The sequence below is a fragment of the Podarcis raffonei genome, chromosome 10, assembly GCF_027172205.1.
Source record: "Podarcis raffonei isolate rPodRaf1 chromosome 10, rPodRaf1.pri, whole genome shotgun sequence".
NCBI classification, from domain to species: Eukaryota; Metazoa; Chordata; class Lepidosauria; order Squamata; family Lacertidae; genus Podarcis; species Podarcis raffonei.
Window position 1 is genome coordinate 32,308,953 of NC_070611.1, and position 19,836 is coordinate 32,328,788.

The window sequence follows — 19,836 nt, forward strand, 5'->3', positions numbered from 1 at the left end:
TATCCCCTGCTGGCCCAGGGTGAGAACTTCAGTACATAACGGGGGGGGGGGCATGCAATGGGCATTTTTCTGGTAACACAAAACAAACGCACAGAATCAGTTTGAGCGTGTGTGTATATATGACTGTGGCGCATTTGCAGCTGCATGTGTCACTTTAATGGTGTGATCTGGGCCAGAGATGAGAATATAGGTCGGAAGAGGAGTCTCAGCTGCGTAGCGGGGTCCCAACCGCAGGAATGTTCAGCGTTGTAAAAAACACACATACCCAGGACTTTAAATCTCCACACACACACCGCCACTACAAGTGAAGAGCACAGCCAATTACTGTCTGGTATAAGCGCGGCGTGGCAGCGAGGAAGCCGCCTTGCGGCCGAGGCACTACGTCGCCACCCTCCCATCCCGCTCCTTCCTGGGGTGGCGCCAAGGAGGAACCCGCTTGCCCGCCCGTCGGGACAGGCTCCTTGAAAGACAAGGCCGCGGCGGCATTTCACGAACAATGTATTCGACAGTTCCTTCGGAATAGGCCGGCAGAGGCCCGCTTCAACACGCACCCTACCGAGCAGGGGGGGAAACGGCCCCCGAAACACTGCAGGAAAGGCCGTGAAGCGCGCCACTGGCGCAAAGAACCGGCTGCCGGGTTGGGCAGGGCCGACGGGGGCGCTCGAGAGACGCCGCCACAAGAAGCCAGTTGCACCGCGGCAAAACCCAGGCAGGGCATGGCCGCGTTGTCGGGCCTGAAATGGCGGCCTTCGGCGTGGAATTCGGCCTCCTCGGCCGTTGAGGTAGACGCGTGCCTCTCCCTGCGTGTGGGTGGGTGAAGCGGAGCCTGCCTGGGAGAACTGAGGCGAGGGCCCTTCCTGAGGGAGACCCGTTGAGGTACGGAGAAGGAGGGAAAGGGCAGTGTGTGTGTGTATGTGGGGAGGAGGATCCAATGGCGGCGTCGGGGCTCCCCTCCCGCCTGACTCAGTGTTGATCTTGCGAGTCATGCTCGGGCATGTCGGGCCGCGGTCAGCCAGGGGAGCGAAGCCCGGACTTGCCCCGGACGAGGTCGTAGTCCGGCCGGTAGGCGACGCTCTTCATACTCGACCCCAGGCGGGGCCTTTCGCTGCGTTTCTTTCGGAAGCGGCGGTCTAACCCGGGTGAGGAGACGGGCGAGCGGAGGGCTTTATGCGGCTCCGCTTGTTGGCGGGGACACCTTGGGGTGGACGGACATAAACCCGTAACCGCTGAACCTAACCGAAGTTCCTTCTAATCTTCACAGGGAAACGTGCAATACGACTAAGATGGCCTCTACTACCGACCAGCCCATCGAGGGCACATCTGGCAGCAGCCAAACGCGTCCGGAGAAGTTGGTCAGTATTCGGGGGGAGCCTTTCCCCAGGGGACTCTAGTGCAAATGTTAGATTTTTAGGTTTGCAGGAAACCTGCTAGGACCACGCAAACCCGTTAAAGGATTTGCTTCTTCCTTTGTGGGTTTTTTGTTTCGTTTTGTTACGGTGCTACCACCTTCCCCCCCAAATCTTGAACAGGAACATCACCGTTTAAATCGCGCTGCGTCTTTTTATGTTTCCAGGTTAAACCCAAGCCGTTGCTGCTGCAACTTCTGAAGCTTGCTGGTGCAGAAAAGGAGACTTTTACTATGAAGGAGGTAAGTTACGGTTATTGCAGAGAATATTGTGGTGAAACTTAATATATAACCTGTAACAATCAATAAAAAATGATACAAAAATGAAACGGCAATTAAACAAAACTGCTTAAAAGCTAAATAGAAGTTTGTCGCTGTAGGTTCTTCTCAGTTCTGCCTTTTTACCTACATAACTTAACCTTAGGTTCAAATTCTTGATTGTGCTACGGCTTGATGAGAAACAATTTTAGTTAAAATGTGTATAGTAATACTCTTGAGCTCAACTAGGAAGTGTGCTAGTTGATCTTGTATTACAGAAAAGTGCATTGTTTTATTTTTGCTCTTACAGGTAATGTTCTATATTGGTCAATATATTATGTCTAAACGTTTGTATGATGAAAAGCAGCAACATATTGTCCACTGTGCAAATGATCTTCTGGGTGATATCTTTGGAGTACAGAGTTTTTCTATAAAAGAATGCAGGTAAAAATATTTTTTGCAGCCTGGTATTAAATGCTGAGCACATGTGTTACCTTACTGGCACATTCTTACATGCCAGATATTCAGTTTTCTACCCTCCACCCCAAAACACCAAGTGCTCTCCTTAACCACTATCTATAGCCAAGGTTTGTTCTCTGTTTGGCTTACCATGATGTGTGATCCAGGCCTACATATTGAAACAGCCCTGTTGTATCTAAGATCTTTTGGAGAGTTCTTATTCCTCCTTTAGATGCTCCTATGAGTTGCCTGGTGACTGGGATGTCCAGTTCTGTGCCTTTATCCTGAATCCCACTTATTGTGTTGTCCTCATTCAGTAGCATTGATGTAAAGTAAGCACAGCCTTTATAATCCTTTATTTTTAAAAGGCTCTAGCCTTTAAGGTTCAATCAGTATCAAATGATCTAGGTTTTTACATCATGTCTTCCAATTTTCTTAATATTTTGTGTCTTTTGAATGATCACAACTAAGTTTAAATCTAAAATGTTAATTTTTTATTTCATCCCATGTTTGAGTTATGAGGGTTTTAAATTTCAAAAATTTGACAATTTTGGCCTTGCCACCAGACTACACAAAAACCTTAAAAACTCAGCCCAGAATTGAGATGTTTCAAAACTAAAAATACCAATCCCTTCAGAACTTCATGGGCTTTAACATGATATGTCACATGATGGGCTTACTTTAAATTTTAAAGTTAAGCTACAACATTTAAAAATTTAAAAAGTGATTAAAATTAATATGATTAAAAAGTCTCCAAAAGTGTATTGATTAGTTAATATTGCTAAGAGCTACCTGCAAAATTTCATTTTGGGATCTCAATGGGATCTCATTAAGAAAAAAAATATTTTGTACATGTTTGCCTTATTGAGTTCTATTTAGTATAAATGAGTCTTCTTAGAGTAAAATATAACAGAATAAACAAGACTTCAAACTATAATATCAGTTACTTCAGGCATTTCTTTAGAAAATTATTCAATTAAAAGGTATCTGAAAAGCTAGTCAGGCTTTTCTTTTAAAAATGTGTTTCAAAGCAGAGGGATAGCTTGCTGTTGCATGATAGAAGTAACACTTTTAAATAATTATTGTTAGTACTTCATTTCATTTAGATTTAAACTTAGTTTTGATCATTCAACAAGTGTACAACATATTAAGAAAATTGGAATACATGGGGTAAAAATATTGTGTCACTTGATATAATGACCTTCTGTATTTTATCAGAGGCTAATATACAAATTTTGCTCCATAGGACGCACCTGACAATAAGAGGCACCAAGTTTTTAGAGGAGGAAAGGGGGGAAGCCCCATTTTTGGTGTGATCAGCTCACAGTTGTGCAGCTTCTTTTGCAAGGGGGAAACACCCTGTTTTTTGGAGGATCAGCTCAAAGTTGTTGGGCTTACTTTGCAAAGGGAAAAAATCCTGTTTTTATGGGGTTCAACTCATAGTTCTGCAGCTTCTTTAGGAAAGGAAAGGGAGCGGTTTCTACAGTTTCCAGACAGATAATCTAATCAGCCAGTCACATGTCGCTGGGGAAACAGCCTCCATCTGCAGAACATTCAACAGTGAAAGCCTGGGCAAGGGGGCGGGGCCAGAAAGGGAGCCAGCGATTGATCACACACTCGTTCCATAAGACGCACAGACATTTCCCGCTTACTTTTTAGGAGGAAAAAGGTGTGTCTTATGGAGCGAAAAATACGGTAGGTAATTAATAGGGGAAAGATCACATAATTTGAACTGCTATTAGGCATGGGGTGGGTCCAGTTTTTTAAAAAACCAAGGTGTCGAAAGCATATAAATATCTAGTTCATAAACGTTTAACTTTTTTTTTTTTTTTAGGCAACTACGTTTGATGATTTCTAAAAACCTGACAGCAGTCAGTCAGCAAGGTAAGCTAGTTTGCTATAATGATGCTTTTCTTTATCCTGGATGAGGGAAGGATGTGATAATTTTAAGTTGTACAGTAAGGTTGATTTGGGTTGGTTTGACATCACCTTGAGGAAGCTAAGCAGGTCAGTTTCTGGATAGTGTCTGGGTTGGTAACTACCCAAGAACTTCATGTATGCTGCCCTGGGTTCCATGATGGAAAACAAATAAATAGGAAATGGGATAATCCATGCATCCTTCACCAGTTTTAACTGGTGTGGATTACTGTTTCAGCTGTAACTGAAACTATATGGAAAAGAATTGCGTACATAAATTCAACAGTGTATATAGGTTTTGATGGATGTAATAATGGAAAAACAATTGGTATAGTTTTTTGTAAAATATGCAGGGATATAAGATATGTAAAATGAACCATGGAAAGAGGAGAAGAGAAGTCACTGATATCTTTAAGTATGTAAAATGTTTATTTGGAATTGTAAAACAGAAAATGTAATAAAAATCATATTTTTAAAAAAGAAAAACTAGAACCAACAATCTATAAAAAGAACAGCTGGGAGTTTGTACTGCCCCACCTAAAATGGATTATTTGGATTGGGATACCTATGTGCTGGGCTTTTCCCAAGAATTATAAATAGGAACAGTTAGGACGGTGATGAATAAGTGGCTAGTAAGAACACTGATTTACCCATATGTGGGTTGAAAATAGAACTAGTATTCCACTCATTAAAATACCACAATTAAGGTCCTGAACAGATCCAAATGTCTGGATGAACCCAGTCTTCCAGAATGCACCTGCTTGCCACCATGCAGTTGTTGTCATTTGTGAATCATACGCACAAATCATACAAAATATAAGTGTGATTCCCAGTTGTAAACCTTTTCTATCCCCAAATTTCTCAAAATTTGTTCTAGTTGGATTCAGTTTTTAAATGATGAACATAGAAAAGATCTTGAATTTGAGGATTAATTCATGTAAAGCAATAAATAAGCTTCATTGATTTGTCTTATAAGTTATTACAATTTTTTTGCTGTTCACATGTTTGTGCATTACTCCAATGCATACTTTATTCCTGAATTAGGATTTTGAGCAATTTATATTTATGGAATTGCAGTGTATTAATCCGTTTGTTCTTAAATGTGTATTTGAACCTCCTGCTGTCCCTTTTTGGTGACTTCCAATATGCATTTCTTTTTGAAGGCTCTAGTAATTTTAACACATCTGTGAATCAGTCCAGGTGGCAAGTAGAAAATGGAAATACTATAAAGGTAATTTTAATTACACGTTACATTCTTTATTTCCATACTTTGAAGTGTAACATCTGGAACGGTAAAGATTAAAGAGATATCTGAGGGGTTTGGCTTATTTGTTTGTTTTTACTTAAACAGGAATTGGTGCAGGAATCCAGTGAAGCCAGTTCTTCTAGGAGAAGAGCACACAGTGAAACAGGTGAGCACAGCCTTCTGCTTTATCGGTTTCAGTGCTTATAGTAGCTCAGGTATCCAAAACTCAAGTCAGTGATAGAACACACAAAGTTAAATGTTTGTGAGAAGAGTGACTTTTTGCTGCTTCAGGCTTGAGGCTTGGTTCCCTGGTGTCTTGGTGGAAGCGATTATTTGAAAATCCCAGTAGAGCAACCCTTCGAGCCATGGCCTAAGTTCCACACCTTCTGTTTTGCACATCTCACTCCAATGTGCTGGGTGATAACTTGTCATAGCTTACCATCCTTTATGAGCAGACATATAGCTGCCAACTTATAACTGGATGTCAGTGTGGGCAAAAAACCACTCCTGGATTCCTGCTTTTCCCTAGCTTGTGTGGGGACATAATCCTTATTTCAGCTAAGTTTATCACCCAAGAAACTTGTGAAAACTGAAATCTTCTTGCCCACAAGTGCTTCAGATGTTAGCTGTTTGTTTTTGAGTTGCTTGTCAGTTTTCTTCAGCCTTTTGAAATTGTTACTTTAATATTCATAACAGTACTTGTGTACATTATAGTTATTTGCATTTGCCATAATAGCATTGTAGAGGAAGTGATTATTTGCATTTCCCAAATGGGACCTGAGACTGAGAAAGTTATTTAAAGCAAGTGTGCTGTACTGAGAATATGGACCTCACTCAGAGATTTACATATTATCTCTTCTAACACCTGAAATGTACGATTTCCTATGCATCTTTACAGCTGCAGTCCTATATTCACTTACCTGGGTGTAAGCACCATTGAATTAAATGATTTCTGAGTAGATATGTATCTGATTGTGCTATATAATTGCTGTGCTTGTTACATTGGAATGCCAGTGGTTTCTGTGCAAGCTTCTAACACTATACAGTAAATGTGGAGTGATGAAAATTATATTACTGCAGTGAGAAGTCTTGGGGGCATCAGTACTTTTGGATGCTTTGGAATAACATGGCAGAAAGGAGAGAGAGGGAGAGAGAGACTGCACCAAGAAGTCCCATACCAAAATCAGGAACTGCAAAATTTGTAGAAGTACAGTGGAACCTCAGGTTAAGAACTTAATTCGTTCTGGGGGTCCGTTCTTAACATGAAACTGTTCTTAACATGAGGTAGCACTTTAGCTAATGGGGCCTCCCACTGCTGCCGCACCGCTGCTGCACAATTTCTGTTCTCATCGTGAAGCAAAGTTCTTAACCCGAGGTACTATTTCTGGATTAGTGGAGTCTGTAACCTGAAGCATCTGTCACCTGAGGTACCACTGTATTTGCTAAGAGGTTGGGTTTTTTTAATCCTGCAGAAGAAAGTCCTTTAGAAGATAAGAATGATGAAAGACTGAAACGGCATAGATCAGACAGCATTTCCCTTACATTTGATGAAAGTCTTTCATGGTGTGTAGTAAGCGGTTTACCTTGTGATCTTAGCAACATCAGCAGTTCCACAGGCTCTTCATCAAGTCCGGTAAGTAGTAACGGACTTTCATGAGGAAACCATTTTCTTTAAGTCTCTCCCATTTTTTTAAGGTCCTCATTGTGTCTTAAAATTGTATCACCAGATGAAATAGAGGACAGTGCTCCTGCACATTTCATAGCTGTGTGGAAAAGTGAAATTCAGAAGTTATAGCTTGTCATGCAAATTACCTGCTGAAATTGCCTGTTCTGCACAGCTGTTAAACAAGCTGGAACCCTGCCCTCTTTTTCACCTGCCCTTCCAGTGTCCCCGTGTATACAGAATGTAGTATGCCAGAGAGAAGTTCTCTAGGCTACCCTTCTCTGCAATTTGCTATTCTTAACCCCCCCCCCAAAAAAGCAAAATAAAATAAAATACAGGAAGCATTCAGTCATCTCATGTATACAGAAACAGTAAGGTCCATTAATGGGTTTTTTATGTGCTAAGCTGTCTAGAATACTTGAACAACTACTGAAAACTATTTGCACCCACGCCCAATGTGTTTTGGTCATAGCCTGAATCTTTTCCATTTGGTAATGGTTATGACCATTTTCAACGATGAAACCAAATTCTGCTGAACAGAAATAACAGCATCAGAAAAGAGATAGTTTCTCTGAATTGCTGACTATTAAAGTTTGAACTTTTCCCATATGGATGACCTTCTTCCAATTATGTAGTGAAATTAGTGTTTGAATACTTAGGTGGGAACTGTTAAAACAGAATGAGCTCTAAGTGACGTTTTAGGATGACATGTGTTTCACCACTACTATTGTTACTGCTAAGTGTTTTCAGAAAGGTATAGTACCCTAGTCAAACCAAATATAAAGATCTAACTTGAAAGCTTAAAATCACTTCGTACCTGCCTGGGTGAATTGAGACACATAACTCATAATGTCCCACTGTGTCAGCCTGTTCATGTAAACCACTGTTCCAGTTTCATCTCTTCAGTGCAGCGGCCCATACCCCTGCTTGCTCTCTCTCAAACCCCATTGATAATGTTTTTTTCTGGAGATTGTCATTGCAGTAAAACATTTAACGTGGTGGTACATATTTTTGGTTATCAGAATCTGTTCATATTCTGATATGAACAGCTGGACAGCTACTAATATGCAGTGATATGTATCCCATCATAGGAAAAGCTTACCATGCTCCCAAAGGGAGGATTGTTACCAGAAAAATGCCCATTGCATATCCCCCTTTTCCCCTCTCTATTCATCGCTGTGTGCCCTGCCACGTCTCCAGGATGCACATGAAATAAGTATATCCTTATGTCGACTCAAAGTACCACCCTACACATGCCCTCACCTTTCTTCAACATTTAAGCCAGATACTTTCACTCTAGCCTGCTTAAACAAGGAAAACCTGAATTTCTATATAGAAACTAGGTATAAGATCACTTGTAAATGTATTATTTTTGAGCCTGTTGTGTGTGTATGTTATATTGCATTGTGAGAATCTTTGGGTCTTCCATAATCCCTGAAGCCTAGGGTCATGTTGGCAGGATGCCCATCAGGGAAGCTCCCAGAATCTGCAACGTGTTAGTCCCCTAGAACAGGGGTCGGCAACCCGCAGCTCCGGAGCAGCATGTGGCTCTTTTACACCTTTGCCGCGGCTCCGGGGCGGATACTAGTGAGGGGAGGAGGCACATTGTGCGCCCCGACACTCCCCACTGTGGCGGGCGCTCTACTGGCTGTGACGTCGCACGGGGGCAGTGCGTGCATTAGTCACACACCGTTCCGACCTCACCTTCCCACCCGCCCACCCGCTACATTGTAAGGGGCATGTACACTGGTCACTGCATTGAAAGGGGGCATGTACACTGGTCACTGTTTTGAAGGGGAGTGAAGAACACACACACACACAAAAAAGGTAACTTGTTAATTTAACATTTATTTCTATTCTATTCTATTAATTCTGAGGGGCAAACAAAGAAATAATTTAAAAAGTGACAAAAAAGTTATTTTTATAATGACGAGTTTTGCGGCTCCCAGTTTTTTTTTTTCTTCGGAAACTGGTCCAAGTGGCTCTTTTTGTCTTAAAGGTTGCAGACCCCTGCCCTAGAAGGCTGCCCTGTTTGCTCAGGTACTCTACATAAAATCAATCTCCGGATCCTGCCGGATCCGGATCTCTTACCATGTTGACTACCCCAAGCTCGATTTTCAGTGTCAATACTTTGTGTAAACTCTGTCTGGAACTTTGTGAAACATGCTGATCTTCAGGCATTTGACACCCCGGTCTGCCTGACTCCACCTAGTATGTGATGTAACCATGACACTTATCCCAGGTGACCCTGACACTTGCAGAAGAGGGTGTCCTCCTCCATGCCAAAAATGCAAACCTTTAAAAAGATGGGTTTTTCCTTGTTCTGGGTCCTTCACCTCCTGACTAGGGGTGGGGGACGGGAAGAGAAAGACTGTTGCAACAGATAATAAAAGATCAGCTTTGCTTTCAGTAGAATTCTGCCTCAGCTCATTCATCTCTGACTGGTAACAAACTAGTCAGGTTGGAAAATAAAAACAAGTTACACAGAATTTTGCTGCAATTGATTAGTCTCCCCATACTGACACAGGTTTATTTCTTCCTTCCAGTAGCACCTTAAAGACCAACTAAGTTAGTTCTTGGTATGAGCTTTCGTGTGCATGCACACTTCTTCAGATACCTCAGGTTTATTTCTGTTACTTCAAGCAGCTCTTCCCTTATTTCCGTGATTATTTCATCAATGTATTGTACAGAAATAGGTGGCTATCTATGGAATTCAAAGCCATTAGTTTCATTACTGTTAGTTCTAGTTACAAACTTGACTAAAAGGACATTATTACACCTTGGCCTCTTCCAGGATCATGACAGCTTAAGTGAAACAGCGGACTGGCTGGATGAGGATTCTGTTTCAGATCAATTCAGTGTTGAGTTTGAGGTTGAATCTATCTGTTCAGAAAACTACAGTATCAATGAAGAAGAATCTGAGCTTACAGAAGACGATGATGAGGTAGGAGAATTAAAGTTAATTGGAATGGTAGTGAAGAAAATCTATGAACACTTAACTCAGACTGGCAGCCACTCGCATCTTAGACCAAAGCCTTTCCAATGACATCCATTTAACTGGAATTGAATCAAAATATGTGCTCTGTCTGCCACAGTCCTGTGGACCTTCTCCAAATATGCTTTATGGGTTTTCTTGTAAGCCCCTCCCCCCAAACTGTTATAGTTCCTAAAAGTTTCTGGGAAGCACAAATAGTTATCTGACAAATAGTTAAAAAAAGAAGATGATTATAGAGACTAACTTGAAGTCTTTGTTAAGCTTTCTGACAATTTTTCATACCATCCTCTTCTTTCCCCTCTGCAGTTTTTACAGTTACTTGTTTTTGCAAAAAAAAAGTTGCATAATTTCTCAACTGGGTAAATTATGTTGTCCTGTTGATATAGTATTGTCTGGCAGATTGTCTGGCAGTTGTCCTTTTGATATAGTATTGTCTAGCGGATTCCATTTAACACAACCTTCAAGTATGATTGGAATCAAATGAGTACAGTCCCAATACATATTGAAGCCATTCATGAGTCAATTGATTTTAATGGTAGAGAGGACCACAGTGATCTTTTGCAGTGTTGGAACCAGTTGCATCATACCTCAGTAATTCATGGAAGAGAAATACAATGTTTACACCAGTACAGTTTGTCTCTTTGGAGTTCTGACGCCTTGCATATTTGTGTAATTGGAATCTAAACATTTTCTTCTATCAGATGTATGAGGTAACTATATATCAGACTGAAGACAGTGATGTGGATTCATTTGATGATGATCCTGAAATTTCACCAGGTGTAAGTAACGTCTTCATTTAGAGTAAATTGCAGCTTTTTAAATTAGATGTTTTTGTATATGCTAGAGCAACATTCCCCAACCTGGCGCCCTCTGAATGTTTGACTACAATTCCAATTAGCCACAGACCGCATGACCACGCTGGCTGAGGCTGATAGGAGTTGTGCATTCCAGATGTTTTGGACTGCAAGGTTGGGAAAGGTTGCTTTAGTGGGTAGGCTATGCTGGAAAATGGGTATGTCCAAAGCAAATAACAGTAAACTAGCAGATCAAAAGCCACTAACATTAGGAATACTGGGTGTGTTGGACAGTAGGAATAGACTGTTGATCTCTTATAATTTATAGGTGTCATACCAATGAGATAGGTCATATTTGACCAGGCAATGCACAAGAGCCAACTAGTCATGCAACTTTTCCCCAGTAGATGCCAGCTAGACAAAGGGTTTTATGCAATGTACTACAGTCAAACCTCTGTTGTCGAATGTAATCTGTTCCAGAAGCCCGTTTGACTTCCGAAATGTTCAACAACCAAGGCGCAGCTTCCGATTGGTTGCAGGAGCTTCCTGCTCTCAAGCGAAAGGCGTGTTGGACGTTTGGCTTCCAAAAAACATATGAAAACCGGAGCATTTACTTCCATTTTTTTGGCATTCAGGAGCTGAGATTTGACTGTAGCACTAAGTTGCTTGGCAGTACAGTATAGCACTGGTGAAATGGTTTGCACCAATGGAACGTTGTTGCACAAAACTATAAGCAAGTTGCTGGTAACTTTGTTGCACATCTTGCAAATCAATTTTCTGCTAGTGCAACTGTTCCTCTGTTGAGCAACATAAATTGATAGACCTGCTAGCCCACAGTCTGCACAATTAATATTTATATGATGCTGAAAGCTAGTGGGATTGCAGCCCATGCTTCCTATCTTGAGCATCTTTCCTCCTCCCCTTGTGGGTGTAGTAATATCTGCATATGATATCCGGTATTCGTAATACTTGAAATAGAGCCGCTAAAATCAGTGGACCTAAGCCCACTGATTTCAGTATGTCTTAATCTGGTGATATCACCAATGTTTTTTGACTGCAGAGGACAAAAATGGTTGATCTTTGCTTTTTTTATTTTGGTAATTGGTAGCTTAACTGTTTCATGTCTAATTAACTTCAGGATTATTGGAAGTGCTCCAAGTGCAATAAAATGAACCCGCCTCTTCCACGCCATTGCCCCAAATGCTGGGCTCTTCAGGAAGACTGGCTTCCTGAGAAGAAGACGGAAAAGTCTGTAGAGGGCAAAATTGAAGATGACACACCACTGGATCCCGAGGAGGGCTTTGATGTTCCTGACTGTAAGAAAGGGAAAACACCTGAAGATGAAGCAGAGGACGACTCAGAACAGAGCTCTGACTCTCAGAAAAGTGAGGACTATTCTCAGCCATCTACATCTAGCAGTATGCTTTGTGGAAGCCAAGAAGACTATAAAGAACCTGAGAAGGAAGAGGCTGAAGTCAAAGAAGAAAGCACTGATTTAGTTTTACCCCTTTCTGGTGTGGAGCCCTGTGTCATATGCCAAACTCGGCCCAAAAATGGTTGCATAGTTCACGGAAGGACGGGACACCTCCTGTCATGTTTCACATGTGCAAAAAAGCTAAAGAAGCGGAACAAGCCTTGTTTGGTCTGCAGGCAGCCAATTGAGATGATCCTGCTAACTTATTTTTGCTAACTGAGATACAAGCAGAATTGCTTCAAGAAACTCTACAGCCCTAAAATAAAATTTTGTACAAAAAATATTGAAAGTTTACAAAAGTTTTTATACCTTCTTCACAGGATTTTCCTACAAGAGACAACATTGTGCTGAAGCCGATGGCTTTAATTGTAATGTTCACAACCTCATTTTTAGCCCCAGTAGCAAACAGCCCAAGCAAAGTGATGTATGGAAGCATGGCAACAAATGAATGGATTTAGTGTTTGTGGTGAGATCTTTTTAGTCTTATTCTTCCAGTCCAAATCTTCTGTGTCTAAAAATTGCATTCTTTATTCAGAAAAGAGATTGAAATTACAGCATTTTTTAAAAAGTGTACTAGCTGCCATTGTTTTCAACCATGCTTGAAGACTAGATACATCTTGCATTTACAGAAAAGTGATTTTAGTCAAAAGGCTGTAGGGCAAACTCTGTGCAGAGAGACTGATAATCTTTTAACTCTGGTTAAGGGATCAGAAGCAAGCTGTGGGATTGTGGGTATTTCTTTCACCTCCTCTCCAGAATCCATTGCAGTGTAACTGGTTATTAGCAGAAACAACATTTTTGTCCCTCAAGCATGGTTTGAATCCAAGGTAGATGGAAGCCTGGTTAGTCTCCCTTTTTAAAATAAATATTTTACTTAAGTTTTCAAGAATACAAATTAACCTAGTTTCATTCCCTTTTATTTGCTTTATCTTCATACGTGCTACAGCCCAGAGTTTTTGCCTCCATTTGTGTATTTGAAGACTGTGCAGTCATTTGCAGTTTGGGGTGGCAGGTTGTGCCAGTGCAGCTTTGTTAGTGTTAGTGTCAGTGTTCGCACATACATGGTTCAGGCAGGAGGAATAAATTTGCTCTGGGGCTAGGTAGAGAGCAGCATTTTAAATGAAGAGCTAACAGATCTCCAGCACTAAATCTCCAGTTACCCTTTCTGGAAGCCTACATGCTTTTACCAGGCCTGCAACAAAGACCATTAGGAAGTGTTAATGGGGGAAATCAGTATTCCCTGGATGATGGAAAATAATAGCTAGTCTGCAAAATCCAGTGAAGTGTGTTTAAAGGGGTTATTTGAATCATAGCCACCATATCTGCATTTCTCTGGTAAAGGTTTAAAAGTCTGTTAAACTGAAATTAAATTTTGTTTTCATCCTCAAATGATTTTTAAATGTATATCCTTAGTCTCGTTGGCAAGAGACTTAACATTCCATTTTTGCCATTGTAATGGGTTTAGTTCATTTGAACAAAACGTAAAATATTGAAATTCAGTGCAATAAATGTACAAAATTTGAATTTAACAAATCCCCAGTTTTCAGTAAATCTCACTGGTTTGCTTTCTCTAACTGGCTTGTTACCTTCTGTATTTAAATCATGCGATCAAAACATTTTGTATTTTATGTTAAGGACGTCAGTCTGCTGGATCACACCAAAGGTCCCATCTGGTCAGCATTTTGTTCCCATGGCGGCCAAGCAGGACTTGAGCATAGCAGATTGCTTATTTTGGTTCCTTATTTTTATGCACTGTGTCCTCTTGTATAGGGGCAGGAATGGGTCATGATCTCTCCCAACCACCTGTTTCTGTATCATCAGGAGGGCATCCAAAACACTATTACAAAGGTTTTGCACATGAGATTTCTCCAACTTTGGCTACCATAACAATGGCACTGAATACCAGTATTGTATCTTTTTAGTAAATCGCTGAAAATTGATACCCTGTTCATACCTGAGTACTGGCTTGAGCTGAAGGAAGTTGACACCTGGAGGGGCCACTGGTACCCCCTATGCTGCTTTAGTAACGGCAGAATAAACATGCATGGAAGTTTGTTGCAATTATAACCAAACACAGAGTCCACCCAGCTGTACTCAGAAGTTAGTCTTGTAGTGTCCAGTAGGGCCCCTCCCCCTTGTGTTTAGGATTGCAACCTCATGGTACTAATTTGGTATCCTCATTAGGAGGCCTTCATGCATTTTTATGAGGTCCTAACTGGAAAAAGAAGGTAGCTTAGTCCTCTGGTAGAATCAAACTTTGAAACCAAGTGGTTCATAAATGTCTGAATAAAAAATTAGCATAATTGCTGGATAGTGAATTGTAATAATCGAATTCCGTTGCATATTTTTGTGCAAGCACAAAGCACATTTAGTTGTTCTCTCTTTAAGAAACGTATACTTTATGTAATACAGTACTTTATTACATTACACTGAAATAACCCATTTTTGATTGTCAAGAGAAGATTGTCCAGTCCATTTGAATGAATATATATATATATGCACATAAAAGTTTCATCTCAACACTGCATAAAAGATATTAACTAAAACCAAGGAGGTAATAGCAGGCTTCAGTGTGGCAGATTGGTTTTTATCATAATCTGAAGAATAAAGGGGGTCTGTGGGGCATGAAGCAGGCTCGGGTCTGGTCTGTAAACGGGGGACAACAAAGTCATACGTGAGGGCACTGAACTGTGCTCTGCCGCCTGGTATATGCAGTTCCTGTAGCAATGAGCTAGAGCCAGGTGCTGTTGCCTAAAGACCAATAAAGACAGGAAAAAATGTTTGCAGTTTGTCAATATGTAGACCATTTTAATTACACAGTGGAATCTGAATATATATAAATTTCTTCCCTCCTAATATAAGTGTGGAAAGGACCTCAGTGTAAGCGAGTCACTCCTTTAAACACTAGGGTAAGCTTTTGGAAAGATGGCATTATCTTTTTAATTCATAAATTGACCTTTAGACATGTGTTTGCTGAATCCGTCATGGAGCCTAGAATTCCATGGCCACATTACAGAGAGGTGATGCCATATCAGCACAGAAGTCCTACTCTATCTTAAATTGCACATTCTGGGGATCTAAAATGCTGCATAGGAGTTTTCAGTTCCCTTTCTCTCCTAAGGCCCTGGTCCCCATATGAGGTGTAAGGGGACTAGCACCAGAAGGAAAAACTAGCCCACCCTCCACAAGAGCACAGAACCTGCATGCATAAATGTCTAGGGATTTTGGCCATGTTTACCAGAACAGCAGCTTGCAGGTCTAAGACAAGATGACTTACATTAAGTGTGTAGGTGCCAGGCAGGAGGAGAAGATAATATTCTCCATTTTTGTTGGTTCTGTAAGGACATATGTGTCTCCTTCCGACAGCTTCCACTATCACACCTGGAACAGGTTCGTCATTCTCATCCAAAACACGACCTTTTACACCTATGGCAAGAAGTCAAAAGAGGAAGAAGCCATTTCTTTTCGATTTTGGCACGTAACTAGAAAAGTTTTCTGCCAAGGAAGTACAGCAACAGGAGCAAATGGCACAGCCACTCGCAATCTAGTAACAGCCCTTTGTCACCAAATGCATTCTATAGTAACATGTTTAAACACTTGCTAAAGTATTGTATGCACATTCTCCAAAAGAAATGTTTGGCTGATGTTTTGATTTTTATTGGGGAAGGAAATTTACCTTTAGCTACTTTAAGGATAATAATGGATATAGTGAATTTGTGTAGATGAACAGGGGGGAAACTTGCCTCTCCTCAACATACTCACACAAGAACCAAAACACTTCTCTTGAGTGGAGGCAAAATCACTATTCTTCCTTAGAAGTCTAGAACAAGACTAGCACATGCCTCTACAATTCCAATGAAGCTCTGGACAAAAGCCATGGCAATACATGTATGGAGCACTGAAGTGGAAGATCTATCTATCTACTGCTTGTACTGGTTAGGATATTTTTTGTTGTTTATTAGGAAAAAAGCTTGACTATCCAATTTATTAAATTTGTAAATTCAAAGTATGGGGGAAATGTACAGACTCAAAACACAGTAACTTAAGGGCAATTAACCTTTTATGGGCCAAGGGCTGTGTTGAACCACAATCCCCTGCAGAGAGCATATCAATGTGGATATGGTCTCTTTTTTAATGTACAAATGGGAGGGGCACAAAAAAACTTGGCATCAAAGTAGGGAACACAGGAACCGTAAAAAAAAATGTTATGTAATAACAAAACAAAAAACTTCTTGAAGTAGGATTGGCTTGGCAACAGTATTATCAATTGAAGGAAATCTTCAAATCAGACAAGAAAATGGATTTGAGAAACAGATATCAAAATTGGAGAAAGAAGTATTAATAAACAATAGGAAAATATTATCAAAAACATAAATTATTATTAGGTTGGCAACTTAAAGATGAAGAAGTGTAGGAGGTTATGGTGAAATGGGCACAAGGCTTTGGCTATCCAATATTAATGGAAAATTGGGAAAGACCATGGAAAACAGACTTAAATTTCATGGTCTGTTATTTAATAAAAGAAAATTTTATGAAGATGATATACCGGTGGTATATAACCCCATGCGAATTGGCTAAAATATATAAAAACAACACGGACACATGTTGGAGATGTAAACAAAAAGAAGGAACCTTATTCCATATGTGGTGGACCTGTCCCCAAATTTAAAAAAAATGGAACATAGTCTATAAAGAGGTAAATAAAATGCTCAAACATTTATTAAAAAGCCAGAGGCCTTCTTACTGGGCATCATGACCATAAATATCTTTTTAAAAACCCCAAAAGAGTGTTTCTGGACACAACCACAGCGGCTAGAGTTCTAGTTGCCAAATACTGGAAAGGAGAACGGGTGCCAATGAAGGAAGAGTGGCAAATGAAATTATATTAATATGTGGAGCTGGCCAAATTAATATAGGTAGAAAGAAACCACACGAATACAAAAATGAAAAAAGAATGGGATTGTTTTAAAAATTATCTGTGTAAATATGGTTCTCAAAGCAATATTTGGATGTGTATAGATTTGTTTTTACAAAATGGAATTAGAAAAAATATGAGGAATATAATTTATAAGGAAAAGGATGAAAGCATGTTAGAATGCAATACAAAGATAAGGAAATAAAAAGAAATGAAGAAGCTATAATAGGGGTAGGAGGAAGTCGACTATTAGTGAAATGAGATTAGATAGATGAATGAACAGAATTTGTGTATGTTTTGTACGTTAAAGAAGAAAATATGGTGATCTGTATGTTTTTAAATTGCAATAATACTAATAAACTTCCTGAAGTTAGCCACCACTGCCAGAAGAGAAAACCTAGTTTTAAATTAAGGGAACTTGAAGAAACTTGTTTTTGTAGGAGGGGAGAACCTTATTCTGAATATTAGGATTAGCAGAATTAAGCTGATTCCAGACTGTTGCTCTTTTGTGGGTTGGATTCAACCACACAGTGGCAAACCCAAGTTGGACAATTAAACTGGATCTGCACAACAAAACAATTCGTAAAAATTAAATAAGGAGAGTGACGGGGAAATGCTTGATGTGAGTGCATATGACTGCCTCTGAAAACGAATCAGAACTCAATGAACAGGCCATGTCTGGAAGTGAACTTGATGTATTAGCCTGCTTAAAAGTTTTGCCCCTGGCAATCCATGGGAGGGCAGTGTTGCTTCACTACATAGCATGCAAACATGGCTTCCTGCTCATGTAAATAGGGGTCATGCGTGAACATTGCCACTGGAGTGTACTCTTCTGTAACACTAAAGGTATGTACACATAACATGCTTTGAAAAAAACAGCTGTGTTTCAATTCGATTTTGCAAATCCTGGTACACATCAGTTTGATCTGTTTTCACTTCGGTCGCTGTCTGTTTCCCATTAGCCCAACTAGCTCAGTACTTGAGCTGTAGCCCAACTATATTCAGAGGGCCACAGGTTCCCCATCTGTCCCCTAGTTGATGGGCAGAGTCACTGACTCCTTCCTCTCTTCCTTGAACACTACCAATCCTCATACTATTTTCACTGGGTAAAATTGCTTTGTTCTTCGAAACAGAACTGAAACCTTTTCCGTCGTTTTCTGGCAGCACATTCTCAGAAATCTTTTACTGTTAGCCCCCCTCCTGAGCAATTACCATACTAATTGGAACGCTAAAGCGCTTGCATGCAGATCTGTAAAAACTCCTATTACAGTAAACAATATTTATCAGAGATGTTTTCTTCATTGTTCTTTAAGGAACTTATTACACAACATGTGTAATAAAAATTTTAAGGTCTTATATATATAATAAATGTCCATAAATGTACCAAGCAAACACGTACATACATATATAAACCACATGTCTGAAGCAGCACAGGAAGACAGTCCTGAAACCATTTTGACTCCCAAACTGACCAAATGTTTCTCTGCAAGGAGGGAGGGGGGTGAGGGAACCTTCCCATTGTCTCAGGAATTGGGTAATTACCATCTCAAAGGAATGGCCAGACTACCAGGAAAGGCAATCAGATAAGGCATTATCAGATAACCTGGCAGACAGGAAAAACAACAACATTCAAATTTCTGTTGTAGACCACCTTTTTTGTGATGTATGTATGATGTATGGAGGAGTGGTCTTGAGCTCCAGGGCAGGGAATTTCAAAATGGCTATATAAAGGCAAGCACACATGGTTCGTGGTCCTCCTCCTCTTTCCTGTGTGTGCAACTCTTTCCTGTTGCAACAGTTTAATAAAATCAGGCTTACTAGCTGCTTTGCTTCTCAATATTCTCTGGTTGGCCTCTGTTATTTTCTCCTACCGATGGAGAACCTACAAAGGACTCTATAAGGGCTCTTGTGTACCCCATACTGGCATAAGGGCAGATTTTGTTTACAACACATGAAAACCAGAATATTAGCTATGATAAAAGAAAACTGAGTAGAGCCATCTTACCTAGATGAACTTGTTTAATGTATTCAATCAAAGCATTTTTATTGTCATTCCAGAAGGATGGAAGCTCATCTTTTTGTGGAAATTTACAACACGATACTTCCAGAGTGATGTCAAAGCACTGTCCCCAGACGTAGCTATAATCCTGCATCCCACCTAAAGTATATATTTAAATGCATGGTTTAAATGCCGTTAAGAAAAAGTTAGCGTTTTAAAGACTCTCCTAAACTCCTTTGCCAGGTGCCTCAACTCATCAGCCTTGGTTCAAATTTCCCCAGGAAGCTGATTTGGCATGTGAGCAGCAAACAGCTGGTCAGCAGAAAAGTCAGCATTGTTCCAGTCCTCCAGCCGCCGCCACTGTCACTTCGGCTTGTTGATCTGCTACCGCTGCCCTCTGCTTCTTCCCCCCTAGACTGTCCTGTGGAATCTGCCAGTGGCAAATGACTAAGCATGGACAGTTTTCTCTTAAGTCAGAAATTTTCAACATTTTTGAGTCCACAGCTCCCTTGACGCAGCTACATTCTTTCTGCGGCACCCCTGTGGGGCTCAGGAGCCCGGTTATGTCACCCCTTGCCTGCAGAGCTGGCAGCCTCTCCCCCTTTTTTCAAGCACCATCCCTTGTGGAGTGTTCCCTCAGCCTCCTCTCCTCTTCCCTCTCCTTGGGAGTCCTCCATGCAGCCCCAGCTGCTGCCCCTGGTCTCTGAGCTG

General features: G+C 40.7%; 2 protein-coding genes across 8 annotated transcripts in view; one reads left to right on the forward strand and one right to left on the reverse strand.

Moving 5' to 3' along the window:
* The first annotated feature begins 541 nt into the window (after positions 1-541).
* On the forward strand, positions 542-12,494 carry MDM2 (MDM2 proto-oncogene). Of its 3 annotated transcripts, none has more exons than XM_053405677.1 (11): positions 542-782; positions 1,262-1,352; positions 1,574-1,648; positions 1,974-2,107; positions 3,957-4,006; positions 5,203-5,270; positions 5,391-5,451; positions 6,758-6,918; positions 9,743-9,892; positions 10,645-10,722; positions 11,876-12,494. In XM_053405677.1, exons 2-11 carry the CDS (start codon positions 1,284-1,286, stop codon positions 12,425-12,427), a joined length of 1,398 nt encoding a protein of 465 aa, XP_053261652.1. In that variant the 5' UTR covers positions 542-782; positions 1,262-1,283; the 3' UTR covers positions 12,428-12,494. The 3 variants fall into 3 exon arrangements, with proteins under 3 accessions (XP_053261652.1, XP_053261651.1, XP_053261653.1); XM_053405676.1 differs by having other exon boundaries at positions 543-876; XM_053405678.1 differs by lacking the exon at positions 542-782 and adding an exon at positions 982-1,139.
* Positions 12,495-14,606: 2,112 nt separating this feature from the next.
* Positions 14,607-19,836, reverse strand: part of CPM (carboxypeptidase M) — a 57,085-nt gene continuing 51,855 nt past the window's right edge. For all 5 annotated transcript variants that reach the window (XM_053405681.1, XM_053405682.1, XM_053405679.1 and 2 more), the window contains 3 exons: positions 19,132-19,284; positions 15,489-15,637; positions 14,607-14,962 (listed from right to left, as the gene is read on the reverse strand). In XM_053405681.1, the coding sequence (XP_053261656.1) occupies positions 14,723-14,962; positions 15,489-15,637; positions 19,132-19,284 (542 nt within the window). In that variant the 3' untranslated portion in view covers positions 14,607-14,722. The remainder of the gene's footprint in view (positions 14,963-15,488; positions 15,638-19,131; positions 19,285-19,836) is intronic.